Consider the following 16,848-nt stretch of genomic DNA (forward strand, 5'->3'; position numbering starts at 1 on the left):
TGCTGTCGCTGACCACGGGGCACTGAGGCACACATACATCAGTGCTCTAGCTGACCACGGGGCACTGAGGCACACATACATCAGTGCTCTCGCTGACCACGGGGCACTGAGGCACACATACATCAGTGCTCCAGCTGACCACGTGGGCACTGAGGCACACATGTCAGTGCTCTAGCTGACCACGGGGCACTGAGGCACACATACATCAGTGCTCCAGCTGACCACGGGGCACTGAAGCACACATACATCAGTGCTCTAGCTGACCACGGGGCACTGAGGCACACATGTCAGTGCTCTCGCTGATCACAGGGCACTGAGGCACACATACATCAGTGCTCTCGCTGACCACGGGGCACTGAGGCACACATACATCAGTGCTCCAGCTGACCACGGGGCACTGAGGCACACATACGTCAGTGGTGTCGCTGACCACGGGGCACTGAGGCACACATACATCAGTGCTCTCGCTGACCACGGGGCACTGAGGCACACATACATCAGTGCTCTCGCTGACCACGGGGCACTGAGGCACACATACATCAGTGCTCTAGCTGACCACGGGGCACTGAGGCACACACACATCAGTGCTCTAGCTGAACACGGGCCACTGAGGCACACATACATCAGTGCTCTAGCTTACCACGGGCCACTGAGGCACACATACATCAGTGCTCCAGCTGACCACGGGCCACTGAGGCACACATACATCAGTGCTCTAGCTGATCACGGGGCACTGTGGCACGCATACATCAGTGCTCTCGCTGACCACGGTCCACTGAGGCACACATACATCAGTGCTCCAGCTGACCATGGGCCACTGAGGCACACATACATCAGTGCTCTCGCTGACCACGGGGCACTGAGGCACACATACATCAGTGCTCCAGCTGACCACGGGGCACTGAGGCACACATACATCAGTGCTCTAGCTGATCACGGGGCACTGAGGCACGCATACATCAGTGCTCTCGCTGACCACGGTCCACTGAGGCACACATACATCAGTGCTCCAGCTGACCATGGGCCACTGAGGCACACATACATCAGTGCTCTCGCTGACCACGGGGCACTGAGGAACACATACATCAGTGCTCTTGCTGATCATGGGGCACTGAGGCACATATACATCAGTGCTCTCGCTGACCACGGGGCACTGAGGCACACATACATCAGTGCTCCAGCTGAACACGGGGCACTGAGGCACACATACATCAGTGCTCCAGCTGACCATGGGGTACTGAGGCACACATACATCAGTGCTCTCGCTGACCATGGGCCACTGAGGCACACATACATCAGTGCTCTCGCTGACCACGGGCCACTGAGGCACACATACATCAGTGCTCTAGCTGACCACAGGCCACTGAGGCACACATACATCAGTGCTCCAGCTGACCACGGGCCACTGAGGCACACATACATCAGTGCTCTCGCTGACCAGGGGGCACTGAGGCACACATACGTCAGTGCTGTCGCTGACCACGGGGCACTGAGGCACACATACATCAGTGCTCTAGCTGACCACGGGGCACTGAGGCACACATACATCAGTGCTCTCGCTGACCACGGGGCACTGAGGCACACATACATCAGTGCTCTAGCTGACCACGGGGCACTGAGGCACACACACATCAGTGCTCTAGCTGACCACGGGCCACTGAGGCACACATACATCAGTGCTCTAGCTGACCACGGGCCACTGAGGCACACATACATCAGTGCTCCAGCTGACCACGGGCCACTGAGGCACACATACATCAGTGCTCTCGCTGACCACGGGGCACTGAGGCACACATACATCAGTGCTCTAGCTGATCACGGGGCACTGAGGCACGCATACATCAGTGCTCTCGCTGACCACGGTCCACTGAGGCACACATACATCAGTGCTCCAGCTGACCATGGGCCACTGAGGCACACATACATCAGTGCTCTCGCTGACCACGGGGCACTGAGGCACACATATATCAGTGCTCTTGCTGATCATGCGGCACTGAGGCACATATACATCAGTGCTCTCGCTGACCACGGGGCACTGAGGCACACATACATCAGTGCTCCAGCTGAACACAGGGCACTGAGGCACACATACATCAGTGCTCCAGCTGACCACGGGGTACTGAGGCACACATACATCAGTGCTCTCGCTGACCACGGGCCACTGAGGCACACATACATCAGTGCTCTCGCTGACCACGGGGCACTGAGGCACACATACATCAGTGCTCTCACTGACCACGGGCCACTGAGGCACACATACATCAGTGCTCCAGCTGACCACGGGCCACTGAGGCACACATACATCAGTGCTCTAGCTGATTACGGGGCACTGAGGCACACATGTCAGTGCTCTCGCTGATCACAGGGCACTGAGGCACACATACATCAGTGCTCTAGCTGACCACGGGGCACTGAGGCACACATACATTAGTGCTCCAGCTGACCACGGGGCACTGAGGCACACATACATCAGTGCACTCGCTGACCACGGGGCACTGAGGCAAACATACATCAGTGCTCTCGCTGATCACAGGGCACTGAGACACACATACATCAGTGCTCTCGCTGATCACGGGGCACTGAAGCCCACATACATCAGTGCTCCAGCTGACCACTGGGCACTGAGGCACACATACATCAGTGCTCTTGCTGATCATGGGGCACTGAGGCACACATACATCAGTGCTCTCGCTGACCACGGGCCACTGAGGCACACATACATCAGTGCTCTAGCTGACCACGGGGCACTGAGGCACACATACATCAGTGCTCCAGCTGACCACAGGGCACTGAGGCACACATACATCAGTGCTCCAGCTGACCACAGGGCACTGAGACACACATACATCAGTGCTCTAGCTGACCACGGGGCACTGAGGCATACATACATCAGTGCTCCTGCTGACCACAGGCCACTGAGGCACACATACATCAGTGCTCCAGCTGACCATTGGGCACTGAGGCACACATACATCAGTGCTCTAGCTTACCACGGGCCACTGAGGCACACATACATCAGTGCTCCAGCTGACCACGGGCCACTGAGGCACACATACATCAGTGCTCTAGCTGATCACGGGGCACTGTGGCACGCATACATCAGTGCTCTCGCTGACCACGGTCCACTGAGGCACACATACATCAGTGCTCCAGCTGACCATGGGCCACTGAGGCACACATACATCAGTGCTCTCGCTGACCACGGGGCACTGAGGCACACATACATCAGTGCTCCAGCTGACCACGGGGCACTGAGGCACACATACATCAGTGCTCTAGCTGATCACGGGGCACTGAGGCACGCATACATCAGTGCTCTCGCTGACCACGGTCCACTGAGGCACACATACATCAGTGCTCCAGCTGACCATGGGCCACTGAGGCACACATACATCAGTGCTCTCGCTGACCACGGGGCACTGAGGAACACATACATCAGTGCTCTTGCTGATCATGGGGCACTGAGGCACATATACATCAGTGCTCTCGCTGACCACGGGGCACTGAGGCACACATACATCAGTGCTCCAGCTGAACACGGGGCACTGAGGCACACATACATCAGTGCTCCAGCTGACCATGGGGTACTGAGGCACACATACATCAGTGCTCTCGCTGACCATGGGCCACTGAGGCACACATACATCAGTGCTCTCGCTGACCACGGGCCACTGAGGCACACATACATCAGTGCTCTAGCTGACCACAGGCCACTGAGGCACACATACATCAGTGCTCCAGCTGACCACGGGCCACTGAGGCACACATACATCAGTGCTCTCGCTGACCAGGGGGCACTGAGGCACACATACGTCAGTGCTGTCGCTGACCACGGGGCACTGAGGCACACATACATCAGTGCTCTAGCTGACCACGGGGCACTGAGGCACACATACATCAGTGCTCTCGCTGACCACGGGGCACTGAGGCACACATACATCAGTGCTCTAGCTGACCACGGGGCACTGAGGCACACACACATCAGTGCTCTAGCTGACCACGGGCCACTGAGGCACACATACATCAGTGCTCTAGCTGACCACGGGCCACTGAGGCACACATACATCAGTGCTCCAGCTGACCACGGGCCACTGAGGCACACATACATCAGTGCTCTCGCTGACCACGGGGCACTGAGGCACACATACATCAGTGCTCTAGCTGATCACGGGGCACTGAGGCACGCATACATCAGTGCTCTCGCTGACCACGGTCCACTGAGGCACACATACATCAGTGCTCCAGCTGACCATGGGCCACTGAGGCACACATACATCAGTGCTCTCGCTGACCACGGGGCACTGAGGCACACATATATCAGTGCTCTTGCTGATCATGCGGCACTGAGGCACATATACATCAGTGCTCTCGCTGACCACGGGGCACTGAGGCACACATACATCAGTGCTCCAGCTGAACACAGGGCACTGAGGCACACATACATCAGTGCTCCAGCTGACCACGGGGTACTGAGGCACACATACATCAGTGCTCTCGCTGACCACGGGCCACTGAGGCACACATACATCAGTGCTCTCGCTGACCACGGGGCACTGAGGCACACATACATCAGTGCTCTCACTGACCACGGGCCACTGAGGCACACATACATCAGTGCTCCAGCTGACCACGGGCCACTGAGGCACACATACATCAGTGCTCTAGCTGATTACGGGGCACTGAGGCACACATGTCAGTGCTCTCGCTGATCACAGGGCACTGAGGCACACATACATCAGTGCTCTAGCTGACCACGGGGCACTGAGGCACACATACATTAGTGCTCCAGCTGACCACGGGGCACTGAGGCACACATACATCAGTGCACTCGCTGACCACGGGGCACTGAGGCAAACATACATCAGTGCTCTCGCTGATCACAGGGCACTGAGACACACATACATCAGTGCTCTCGCTGATCACGGGGCACTGAAGCCCACATACATCAGTGCTCCAGCTGACCACTGGGCACTGAGGCACACATACATCAGTGCTCTTGCTGATCATGGGGCACTGAGGCACACATACATCAGTGCTCTCGCTGACCACGGGCCACTGAGGCACACATACATCAGTGCTCTAGCTGACCACGGGGCACTGAGGCACACATACATCAGTGCTCCAGCTGACCACAGGGCACTGAGGCACACATACATCAGTGCTCCAGCTGACCACAGGGCACTGAGACACACATACATCAGTGCTCTAGCTGACCACGGGGCACTGAGGCATACATACATCAGTGCTCCTGCTGACCACAGGCCACTGAGGCACACATACATCAGTGCTCCAGCTGACCATTGGGCACTGAGGCACACATACATCAGTGCTCTCGCTGACCACGAGCCACTGAGGCCCACATACATCAGTGTTCTAGCTGACCACGGGGCACTGAGGCACACATACATCAGTGCTCTCGCTGACCACGGGGCACTGAGGCACACATACATCAGTACTCCAGCTGACCACGGGGCACCGAGGCACACATACATCAGTGCTCTAGCTGACCACGGGGCACTGAGGCACACTTGTTAGTTCTCTAGCTGACCACAGACTCTAGCTGATCACTGGGCACCGAGGCCCGGACAAGAACAGTCTGGGGACAGGAGTGAGAACAAGATGGACTCGAAGGGGGACCAAGGAGGGAGAGGGGAAGTAAGAGGCAGGTAAGGAAAGGACGGGACCCCTGCAGGCGCTCGGCAGCTTCTTCTCTGAAAATAAAGAGATTCCACACGCCTTGGGGTGTGGCGCCAGGGTGTCACTACACAGACACTACACACTATCACACTTAAAGTAGGAGTGAGGCCACTGACGGCCTTGAGAACCCGTGATGTGTAAGGCAAAGGAGAGCTTGTAAGCTACGCACCCCTAATGTACACAGGACTGCCAGTGTTTATTTACATTGTCTGTCTGAAACATCCTGGTCAAGAAGCTGGCATTCTGGTATCAGGCACATCTCAGGGCAGGTAAGAAGCAGTAAAATAAGCAAAAACATACAATATTACTCACAAGTACCGAATCAGACCGCTTTCATACCCTGCCCGAGCTCACGGCAGGGACACTGACGCCACTGGGGCAACAAGCGCTTCACCCCCTGAGCCGTCTCAGCAGCGCACGTGGGGCATCGAAGCACTGCGCGACTTTACCGAACTCTAACTTTACAATAATGTGACATGGAATCCCGGCCCTCTGTAAATCAGACAGCAGGTTCCACCCGCCTTCCCTCTCCTCTCTGATAAATCACATCTATGAATATTCAAAACAGGTCGCACGTGACACACTCTACATACACTGCTTCCCAGAGTCATTGACAATATTGTCAAGGAGTGACTATCCCCGACGCAGCCCTAAGCGCACCCTGCCCATGGTTCCTCAGGGCAGTGCCACCGGTGGGGCCGCACAGGGCGCTGACCTGTAGAGGGGGCGCTGACCTGGGGGGAGGGGAGGGCACTGTGTTTAGCAATATCTTATTATTGGAGAGATGAGGGGCACTTTTGCCCGATGGTTGTGAGAGAATCCGAGGAGGCGGTGATAGGTGCGGGGGTGCCAAAAATGATGGTCGCAGCAGGCCCCGCCAGCACTAAAGCCGGCCTTGTGACTCCTAATTAATGTATGGACACAATGCTACAAACACATCTCGCACGTGCCGGGCTCGAGGTCGGACTGGCCTGTAGGGCGACCAGGCAGTGCCCTATGGTCTGGTCTGAGAGGCCAGTGTGGGCCGGTTTTATGTTCTGCTGGAGCGGAGTTTACGGGGGGTTCTCTGATATTAGCGCAAACAGTGCCTGCTGGAGACACACATGCACACAGTATCACATGGAGTCTTTCAAGTTCAAAACAGCCTGCTCTGCCAATGTGGGCCGCTAGTGACTTGGCTCTCTGCTTAGTTAACGGGACCCCTTTTATTGTAGTGTTCGGGTCTCGACCGTGCTAGCAACCAGCGTGCACTAGCCATGACCAGGCCATGCTTCCTTCCGCACGAGACCTGTACACTTATCTTGCTCAAGACAATAAAGCTTTGTTGTGTGTTCCCAGTGGGCAGTTGCCTCGGTGCACTTCCCACAAGTGCTTCACGAGGATCTGGAGCGCTGCGCATTGCCCTGGCTCCAGTGCTGACCGTGTGTGCACCACTGAAGTAATCGTGCGCCACTGAGTGAGCTCACCGTGTGAAGCAGAACTAACACTATGTTACTTGGTAAATGTACTTGTTTAAAATCCACTCCCTGCTGGTGACTCTCTCGGGTGCCCTCCGCGCAGCCCTCTCCCATGTTCATCACACAGCCCCGGGCACACACCCCCTCCAGCATTCAACGATTCATCCGCACGCTGGAGCTTCAACAAACTGTTCCTCCCCTTCCGCTCCTTTCCTTTGGAGCACCCCTTATCACTTTCAGCGGTCATTCTTTTTCCGGGAGCTCTCTCTCTGCCTGATATCAAAAACACTGCAAACCCCACTGCCAGGGCCAGCGATGCAACTCCAGGCTGCCACATTTCATAGCGCCTCGATTTATCGTTCAGTTATCAGTTCACTAAGCGCTGGTCCCAAGCCATGAGGAGGTCCGGAGGCCACGCATCAGGTGTCAGGTGTCTCTAGCAGGCCAACCGCGACGCTTCAGCTCTCTCTAGACTTCATAAAGTGTGGCTGCTTCTTTGGGGGGCGTGAGCTGTCAGATATAAGGGGGACACCCCCTCCTTACCTCCACGGGTCTGCCCAGCGTGAGGTGCAGCACAGACAGCACAATGGCGACGGCTGTGAGGACGCCCATGATCGACAGTCTCAGGATAATGTCCTCTTCGGAGTCTCTGTTCACTTCGCCCCCTGCACACTCCTTTCCTACCTCTCATGGGTCTTGGGGTGGCCTTATAACTGCAGTATAAGGAGGAGGGCTGTCATCTCTCATCCCCAGAGCAACAAATTCTTCCTGCTGCCCAGAAACGTGTGCAGCTGCACGTCTTGCAGAACTCCATCGATGGCCCCCAGGTTCTGCAGGGGCCATGGGTCAGAGGTCATGCCCTAAGCATGCGTCAGTACGAACGGTGTGCACTAAAGGGGAGCGTCATCAGCTGACCTCTGAGCCTCATAAGAGATCTTCACAATCTGGCACTCCCCGGCAAGGTCAGCCGAAACTTGGACATGGAGAGATGATTGGTGGTGGAAACAGGGAGAGGCACACGAGGGAAGGCCCGGTCCCCCTCTAGGCTGGACACGAGGGCAGGCTTACGTGAGTATTTAACGCTCAATCACTGCCTGTGTGCACTGCACAGGAATGTGCGAGTGCTCATTAGCAAACACAAAAGGCCTATAGCCACTTGACAACCCCACATCCACTTGACAACCCCACATCAGGGCCCTGTTGGTATAAGGGACTGCAACAACAACACATTGCAAACAGCATCTTCAACCATGGCACAGGGTATAGGGAAGGGGTGGGGCCAAATGAGGGGGTGGGGGGTTACATCACCCCGAGAATGCTCCTCAAATCACATCAGTTTCAGAAGCCCTGAGGCACCAATGATGACAAGTGAGGCAAAGACGTTCATTAACCCTCGGTCACCAGTCTCCCGGGTGAGGGTTCAGGCCAGCCTGCCCTCAATCCAGGCCCGGACTGACCGTGGCGGGCACCGGGCAATCCCCCGGTGCGCCGCACGGGTGGGGGCCGGTTTTGGGCCCCTGGGGGGCGTTTTTGTTACAGGACCGTTTTAGCAGCATAGTTGCAAAATCGGCCCTGTAACAAAATCGGCCGAAAACCGGCCCTGGCAAAGAGCTCGGCGGCACCCCCAAGCCCTGTGGGGCCGGCCGAGCACTTTGCCAGGGCCGGTTTTGGTTCCCAGTCCGGCCCTGCCTCAATCTGAGGCAGAGCTCTCCAAACTGATTCACTCTCCAAACTGATTCACTCTCAGCCACTCTTAGGAAAATATTTTGAAGTTGGGCCCTCTCCAAAACTTTTGGCAAGACTTGGGGGAGTGGGAGTGGTAAGATAGAGTGTAGGGGGCGGGAGTTTGAGATAACATATGGGGCACTTTTATGTAGCTTAAAGTCTGCGCTAAATGTGACCCGTATAAAAGAGCAAATACATGAGACAAAAACAAAAATTGACGCAAAAACTCTACTCCACACAATGGAGGTGTTGTGGTGAGCCCCTCACAGTCCCGGGCCTGATGCAACGGTACCTGCTGCTCTAATGATAGCCGCAGCCCTCAGTAGCAGGCTGCCTCTCTGCCTCTGGCCTTTCCGCCATACCCTGCCATTGCTTCAGTCCAGAAACAGACTCTCTGTCCCTTTCCAAAAAAATGAGCCCCCACATGTCGTCTCCGCTTTGTGAGTATCGTGTTCCTCAGCTCTAATGCTAGCAATGCCACATGGCTGTTTTGGAAAGTAGGACAGTCATGATTCTGATGTAGAGGGCCTCTCCACCCCCTGGGATCCAGCGCCTCTTTACCTGCTTCGCTAATGGCAGCTGCTGCCTTGAGAAACAAACAGTTTCCTCTGTTCTCTGTTAAAAACATGGGCCCTGATTTTGCCCCATATCCCTTTTGTCTTTTCCCTGAGGCCCGAGCTAAGCTGTCTCCACTGCTTCAATATTCACCTTGTTTGGGCCATTGGTATGAGGCCAAAAACACTTGCCCAGCAAGGATGTAAAGGGGCCTGAGGCAAACAAGGAAGGATAGTAAAATAGTGTTAGAAATGGGGGTCTTTAGTTGGCAAGGGTTTGCACCTTTGTCCAAAGAGGGACCCTTCTTCCTAGTCAGGATAAGGGAGTTACTCTCCTAATATAACCTCTGCTCACCCCCTTGGTATCTTGGCACAAGCAGTAATGCTTATCTTAGAGGCAGTGTGTAAAGCATTTGCCCATAACAACAGTAATACAATGTAAGCACTACAAAAGGACACCACACCAGTTTAGAAAAGTATCCAATATTTTTATATACATAAGACAAGACCATAAATGATTAAAAAAAATCCACAATACATTGCTTAGGAGTCTTCAGTTATCAAAATATGCTTGAAAAACAGTTCCTTGATGTCGATAGCTCCATCCGGGGCTATCACAGCGTCATGAACAAACAAATCCAAACAGTTCTGTCTGAGCGCACAGTCGCAGGTCAGCTACGGTGTCAGGAAGACCTGCAAACAGTACCTTTAGAGAGGCAGGGCGTCGGCAACCTCTCATTGAGCTTTCGAAAGCACGGCGTCCGCAGGCACCGGTTCCGGAGGTCGGTGCAGGAGTCGTCGCGCCCTCGAATTCAAACACGTTGCAGATCAAAATCCTCTCTGTTGAAGTCAGGAGCACTGGTATTGGCAGTCATCAGGTACTGCGGTGCGAAGTGCAGCGGTGCGGTGTGCGGTGCCCTCAGGTCACGGTGCAAGCAGCGGCTTGGTGGCAGTGTTAGATGGGGTCGTCGGTGAGACCAGGGTCGCAGTGCGAGGTGAATGCGGTGGTCGTCGCGGTGCTGGCAGGTCGCAGTTCAAGCAGCGTCGTTGCAGAAGCGCTGTCGGCTGAAGAACTGGAGTCGATGGCGCCGGCGTTGGTAGGCCAAGGCTGCGGTGCGGGATGAGGGCAGTGCATCATATAACTTTATGAGCATTGCCATCGAACCATGGTGCAAGCAGCAGCATAGATTTTGGTGTGGAGCGGCGTCGCCGGGGTTGCCAAGGCGTCATCGTGAAGCGAGGCGGTGCGGAAAGCTGTGCCCATAGGTCGTGGTGCGAGCTGCGGCTCGGTGGCGGCATCAGAAGGTGGCGTTGGTGAGACCGGGGTCCCGGTGCGGCATTGTGGCGGTACCCCCTGCGGTGCCTTCAGGACACGGAGTCGGCAGAGGTGTCGTAGACGGCGTTGGGTTGCTTTTTATTCTGTTGCAACACAAAACACACAGTTCCCAGTGATGAGGGCAGAAGAGCTTGAAGTCTTTGCTGTTCGTAAGACTTCTTGAACAGGGGGAAGCTCTACCTAAAGCCCTTGATGAAACTCACAAAAGTAGATTGCAGAAAGTTCAGTCCAGTCCTTTCACTGCCCAAGACAGAAGCAGCCACTGCAGGCCAACACAGCAAAGCACACAGCAAAGGGGTAGTTCCTCCTCACAGTTTCTCCAGCTCTTCTTCTAGGCAGTCTTCTTGGTCCAAAAGAGTTCTAAAGTTCAGGGGTCGGGCCCCAATATTTATATCCCAAAATCCTTTGATCTCTTAGGCATAGAGGGCCCAATTCAAAGAACTTAAGACAAAATCCTAAACTTACTACTTTTGGTATTCACAGAAGGCATTTAGTAGTTGTAAAGTTAGGATTTTGTCTAAAGTATGCCTTAAGTCTGTCTTCAGTCTGTCTTAAGTCTGTCCTAAGTTTGTCTTAAGTTTGTCTTAAGACTGTCTTAAGTCTGTCTTAAGTCTGTCTTAAGTCTGTCCTAAGTTTGTCTTAAGTTTGTCTTAAGTCTGTCTGTGTGCTGCGGTGCCGGTGACCAGAATGGACCCAACAAGCCTTGGCAACGGCAAGTCAAGTGGAAATAGAAGAAAGACGTCGGTGCAGACTAGCAAGGTCTGGGGGACTCACCCAGCGAGGGTAAGTCAGGGCACGTCTGGAGTAACCAGGAAAGCCCAAGCAGAAAAGGAGTTGCCTTTGTGGTGACCCACTAGCCCCTGCAACCAGTTTGAACTAGACTATGCACAGGGACACCAAGTGTGCCCCCAGTGCAGGACTTCAAAGCACCAGAGAGTGCTCCTGCCCAGCCCCAATACACATCTGCCTGTCTGGGGAGGTGGTTTCACCTCCCTGGGACAGAAAACCTATTGTCCAGGCCTCCCCTGCCGGAGTTTTGGTCAGCAGCAGGAGGCCAGACCCCTGTCTATGGCAGTGGCATCCATTTTGTGATGCCAGGGCTTTAGAAAGTCTTTACCGGGTAGACCATGTGAACATGCCTCTCCTCCCTCTAGAAGGGTGGAATGCTACCCCCACCGCCAGACCTGTTGGGGGGGGGGGGTAGTATTCCAAAGCATTTGACACCAAACACAACATGTTTCCGTGCAGCCAGTCCAAAGTTAGCATTTACCGCGAGGTTATAATGCACTTAAGAGTATATGGTCAGGCTGCATCACAGACAACCCCGGAGAAGAGATTCCGAAGGCTGCAGAGGGGCTCTGCTCATGCATGGGCACCCTCTCAGAAAACCAAGCACCCTGCCTTCAGGATTGATAAGGCTTGCCATAGGGGTGACTGATAGGTTTATATGTGCAGTGATAGGGTGAGATATAGTGAACCGATATCTCAGTAAGCGGTGCATGCACCACTTTACCCAGGCTGCAGTAGCAGACTTGTGGTGTCATTTTGGAGTGCTTACCAGGGGTGGCATAATACATGCTTCAGCCCCTGGTAGGCCTCTGAGGTACCTATGTCCTGGGTACATAGTATACCACATACTAGGGGCTTATAAGGCACTCCAGAATCCAATTAGAGATGTACCTAATGTACATGGAAACCATTTTAGAGAGGAAGCAGCTAGGCTGGGGTCCTGATTAGCAGGGCCACAGCCAGACGAAAAATAGTGAAACACCAGCAAAAAGTGGGGGTACCCGTGCGAAGCAGATCCAACTCTCCTACATCAGGGGTTTAGTTGAAGGCTCTGGTAACATTTCTGCATCAGAGTTCCAACCAGTGGCAGCTTTCCTAAGATCAACAACAATGCCAACCAACTTCCAGAAAGGGTCAACTGAAAACAGAGGGAGTCATGTGTTCACATGTTTCAAAGCAGGAATACTTAGAAACCCTACAGGAAGCAACTTAATTAACACAGATAATACTGCGCGTAAAAGGTACTTTTTTGCACCACAGTGCCTCACTGTCTGTGTTTTCAATGTTTCAATGTGTTTTCAGATTTGGCGCTGTCAATGTATGCACTTTCTGTCCTTTGCCGGTTTTGGTTTTCTGAATCTGCTCTCCCTGCTTTACTTCAACAATCCAGCGGTCCTCTGTTCACTGCCCTCGTTCATTGTCGCGTTGATGGCACCGCTGAAAGCCGCGCGGCTCCTGCCAGAATTCCAATTCCGGGCTGATTGTGCTCATGCCTAGGTGACTCTCGTAAACAAAGCAGTTATCAATTTAACCGGATAACCCAGGCGTAATTGTAATTTGCGTTGCCTCATTAACCGGTGTCCGTTTCAGGATGCTGGGCATATTAAGGAAAAGCAACAACAAAGTATTGATTGCGTCACTGAACTGCTTTGTGCAGCGGCATTACAACATTGTGCAGCAGCGTACAATGCTAGGCCCAAGCATATTGTGCTAAGTTATTCTCTCAGTGAACGCTTGCTCTGTAGCTTGCTCTCTGCCTGCAAAGAGCTGCCATTTTAGTTGTTCAAAGCAGGTGCTTAGCAATGCTATGTTGAGCAACAGATACCAATGAAAATTAACAACATGTGTTTATTTATTTATGGAACGGATTCCGAGTGATAACGGGGAGGAACCACATCACGAGGACAGCAAGATGCTTGCAAGAATTGGACCACAGGATCCGGAACTGGTATGATCTAGGGGCAAAGGATCTCACAAGTCAGTGGTTCAGCTCCTGCTATGCTGTTTTTTCTACTGCTAGGCTGTCAGGTTGTCCTGTAGTGGTGAAGGTGCACATATTGCTTTTAAACAAGATTTTGGGGCAATTGTTCTAACGCTTTTTTAAATTAAATGTATCATTAGCAGAAGGTATTTAACAGTCGTCTGCGAATCAGGGGGAATGTCTTGCCTTCATGACCAAACTGGGGAGGCGGCATACATCTGCAGCATCCCGGCGGCCAGTTGAACGGGTATCTGCCAGAGGGCAATATTTTACTGCACGTGTACATGCAGGGGCGATTAGCAGTTCTCCGCAATCTGGGGAATAGGTCTGGCCAGCACGCCTAAACTCATGCAGCCGCGTACAGAGGTAGCACATTGGCAGCTTATTGAATGAGAAATAGTTGTGGCTGAATGGTTAAGGTGATGACGACAAATCCATTGGAATCTCCCCGTGAAGATTCGATCCTGTGGAATATGGGTTCAGTTAGGTCAGTAGGCTGAAAGGGTGCGGGGGCCAGGGAGTCACTCTTCCAGCCGGCTGGGTGGCAACCCCCGCATGTGAGGCAGTAGTTTACTGCACTCATGCACGCAGGCGCCATCCAGCAGTCCGCTGCGACCCAAGGAATAGGTCTGGCCTGCGAGCCCAAACTGCGCAGTGCTTACAGAGCAGCATTTTATAAATTCAGGCATTTGAACCAGGCGAGCTGGGGTTTCCTGCGTGAATCATTCCAACAGGGGGATGTGCTCCCAGCAGTTAATGATTGCAGGGGCAGGGATGGGGGGAACAATGCCCCAAGTCACGTAATAGGTGGTCAGACACGACCCCCATATCACAGTAGAAGGAGGGGTGAGTCTGTCTGGGCTCCTGAATCAGTCAGGAGCACTATTCAGGAGTACAAAGCTCAGAGATCATCAGTTCAACAAGTACTTACTTGCACCCACTGGGGTGAACCACTCAAGAACTTCATGTACCAGCTTCCCTTGGGGCGACCCGGAGGAGGAGCTAGCGGAGTGCGGTCCATTGCGATTGTTTATAAAAATGGCTCCCTCGAGCTTTGAGCTGACGAGCTCCTGGACGACGCACCTGCGTGCCTGTGCGGGCACTGAGGCCCTTGACGGTTGCTTGGCGGCCCTCTCTTCCACCCCTAACTATTTTCTCTACTGAGGAGGGAAGTTATCCCGAAACCCGAGCCATGTCTCGGGCGATATTTTAAAACCCGGGACATGTATCGGGTCTAGAGATCATCAGTTCAACAAGTACTTACTTGCACCCACTGGGGTGACCCACTCAAGAACTCCATCAGAGATCATCAGTTCAACAAGTACTTACTTGCACCCACTGGGGTGAACCACTCAAGAACTTCATGTACCAGCTTCCCTTGGGGCGACCCGGAGGAGGAGCTAGCGGAGTGCGGTCCATTGCGATTGTTTATACAAAGCTTGGGGCAGTAGGGCAGTGGTGCCTTCACGAGAAGTATTTTCTGCTACAGCATGGGGTACAGCTCTAATGATTGGGTGAAGAAATAATTTTTTGAAAGAAAGTTTGCTGGCATGGTTTAAAAGCGGCAAGGGTGTAGGCATGACCTCTCTAGTAGGCAGTAGGGGGAGGCCAGATAGTTGGGCAACTATACTGGACTGTGGCAGTAAGGTCATGATTGGTGAGCATAGTTTCGGTTCGTAGCGGGCATCACCAGTTATCAAATTGGGGATGCCCCCCGAGGGGGAGACAGAAGGTCTCGCATTGAATAGGCTGCCGCACACGCATGCGCACAAGGGCACAATGATGCTGAATTGCAGCGCCCCTTTATGGCGTTAAGGCTCAGGGCGTGGGGGGAGCCCGGGAGTGATATCCGTCCGGTACGCTGGACCCCCTACGCAATGTTTACAACTCCAGCGGCAGTGACAGCCGGTCGGTAGGCTGTCGGGGCCAGGGGAGTCACTCTTTCCATTGGGATGTGGCCACCCTCACACACGTATGCGCATCAGGGCACAAATATGCAGAATTGCAGCCCCCATTATGGAGTTAAGGCTCAGGGCGTAGGGGGGGCCCGGGGGAAAAATATCCGTCTGATAAGCTGTACCCCCTACGCAGGCCTACTCCAGTGAAGCCTTTTAGTTGTTTTACTGGGATCTGGGGCTGCCAGTCATTGACCTTGCCGTAGGCTCTAGCGGGGACACACAGAAAGTAATGTATATACATGTGTAGATTACGATAGGAATGATGATGGATTAGAAACATGTTAAGGTTAGCCAAGTAACCTCGGGTATCGATCAAGGTACCCAGACTTTCTGCGTAGTTGTACATAATGTAAATAATATCAATGTTTTAATTATGTAATAAATACGGCTGGGGGTTACTCCCCCTAATCCAAAAGAGTGTGGTCTGAAATGCTTGCCTTGGAGGAGGGAGTGAGTCCTCATCCCAGGGTGGTCTTGGGTCTGAAAGAAAAGGGGACTTAGGCAGTACCAGGCAATATGGCTCGCGTGAACAAACATTTTGAGAATGCATAGGAGGGCCACCGCACTGATAAAGAGTGCTTATAAAGCCCACGTCTGGAGGAGAGTATCCATTTACAGAATACTACAAACATTAGCTGACACTCTTTTGATAATGACAATCCTACAACTGAAGTACAAAAGAGGGTGGTGACGGACGGAGCATCAGAAACAATCAAACACTCACACCCAGTCAACAGATCTGGGTTTGATCCATCACCGTTCTTTAGCCCACTCTGCCACCCCAGTTCAGACATGGCCATATGCAAATCAGTCTGACCCTGTGCCTCATGGGAACAGTCCAGCCCAAAGTTGAAGTTGAAGTTGAAAAGGATTTCTTAAGCGCTCTATCACCATGCGGTTTCTTGGCGCTGTAGGTCAGAGTCAGACCAGAGGGGGGAAAGTGAGAGAATTAAGAGGGATAAGCTAGGGAGAACAGGTGGGTTTTAAGTTTAGCCCGGAAGTCCGAGTAGGAGGGAATAGAACGGATGGCAAGGGGAAGAGAGTTCCAGAAGATAGGGGCGAGGATGGTGAATCTGAAACCACCGGTTTTTTTCTTACGGAAGCGGGGAATTTTGAGAAGGAACTGAGTGGAAGAGCGGAGATCTCTGGTGGGAACATAGGAGTTAATTTTGGCATTGATGAAGGCAGGGGTGGTGCCAGCTAGGGACATGATGGTCAAACATCCTATTTTAAAGAGTGAGCGTTCCTTGATGGGAAGCCAGTGGAGGGTTTTCAACAAAGGGGTGACGTGACAAGTTTTAGAAAGCCTATGAATAAGACGGGCCGCTTGATTTTGGACGAGTTGAAGACG

General features: G+C 53.3%; 1 protein-coding gene across 5 annotated transcripts in view; it reads right to left on the minus strand.

Moving 5' to 3' along the window:
• The window catches only part of LOC146859681 (astacin-like metalloendopeptidase), a 448,848-nt gene extending 440,959 nt beyond the window's left edge, over positions 1-7,889 (minus strand). For 4 of the 5 annotated variants that reach the window (XM_085646280.1, XM_085646283.1, XM_085646285.1 and 1 more), the window contains exon 1: positions 7,698-7,889. In XM_085646280.1, coding sequence (XP_085502406.1) covers positions 7,698-7,845 — 148 coding nt within the window. In that variant the 5' untranslated portion in view covers positions 7,846-7,889. Of the gene's footprint in view, positions 1-6,009; positions 6,160-7,697 lie in introns of those variants that run through there. The other variant, XM_085646284.1, reaches the window with a different exon arrangement.
• Positions 7,890-16,848: the final 8,959 nt, after the last annotated feature.

Source organism: Triturus cristatus, chromosome 3_1 (assembly GCF_964204655.1).
Source record: "Triturus cristatus chromosome 3_1, aTriCri1.1, whole genome shotgun sequence".
NCBI lineage: Eukaryota > Metazoa > Chordata > Amphibia > Caudata > Salamandridae > Triturus > Triturus cristatus.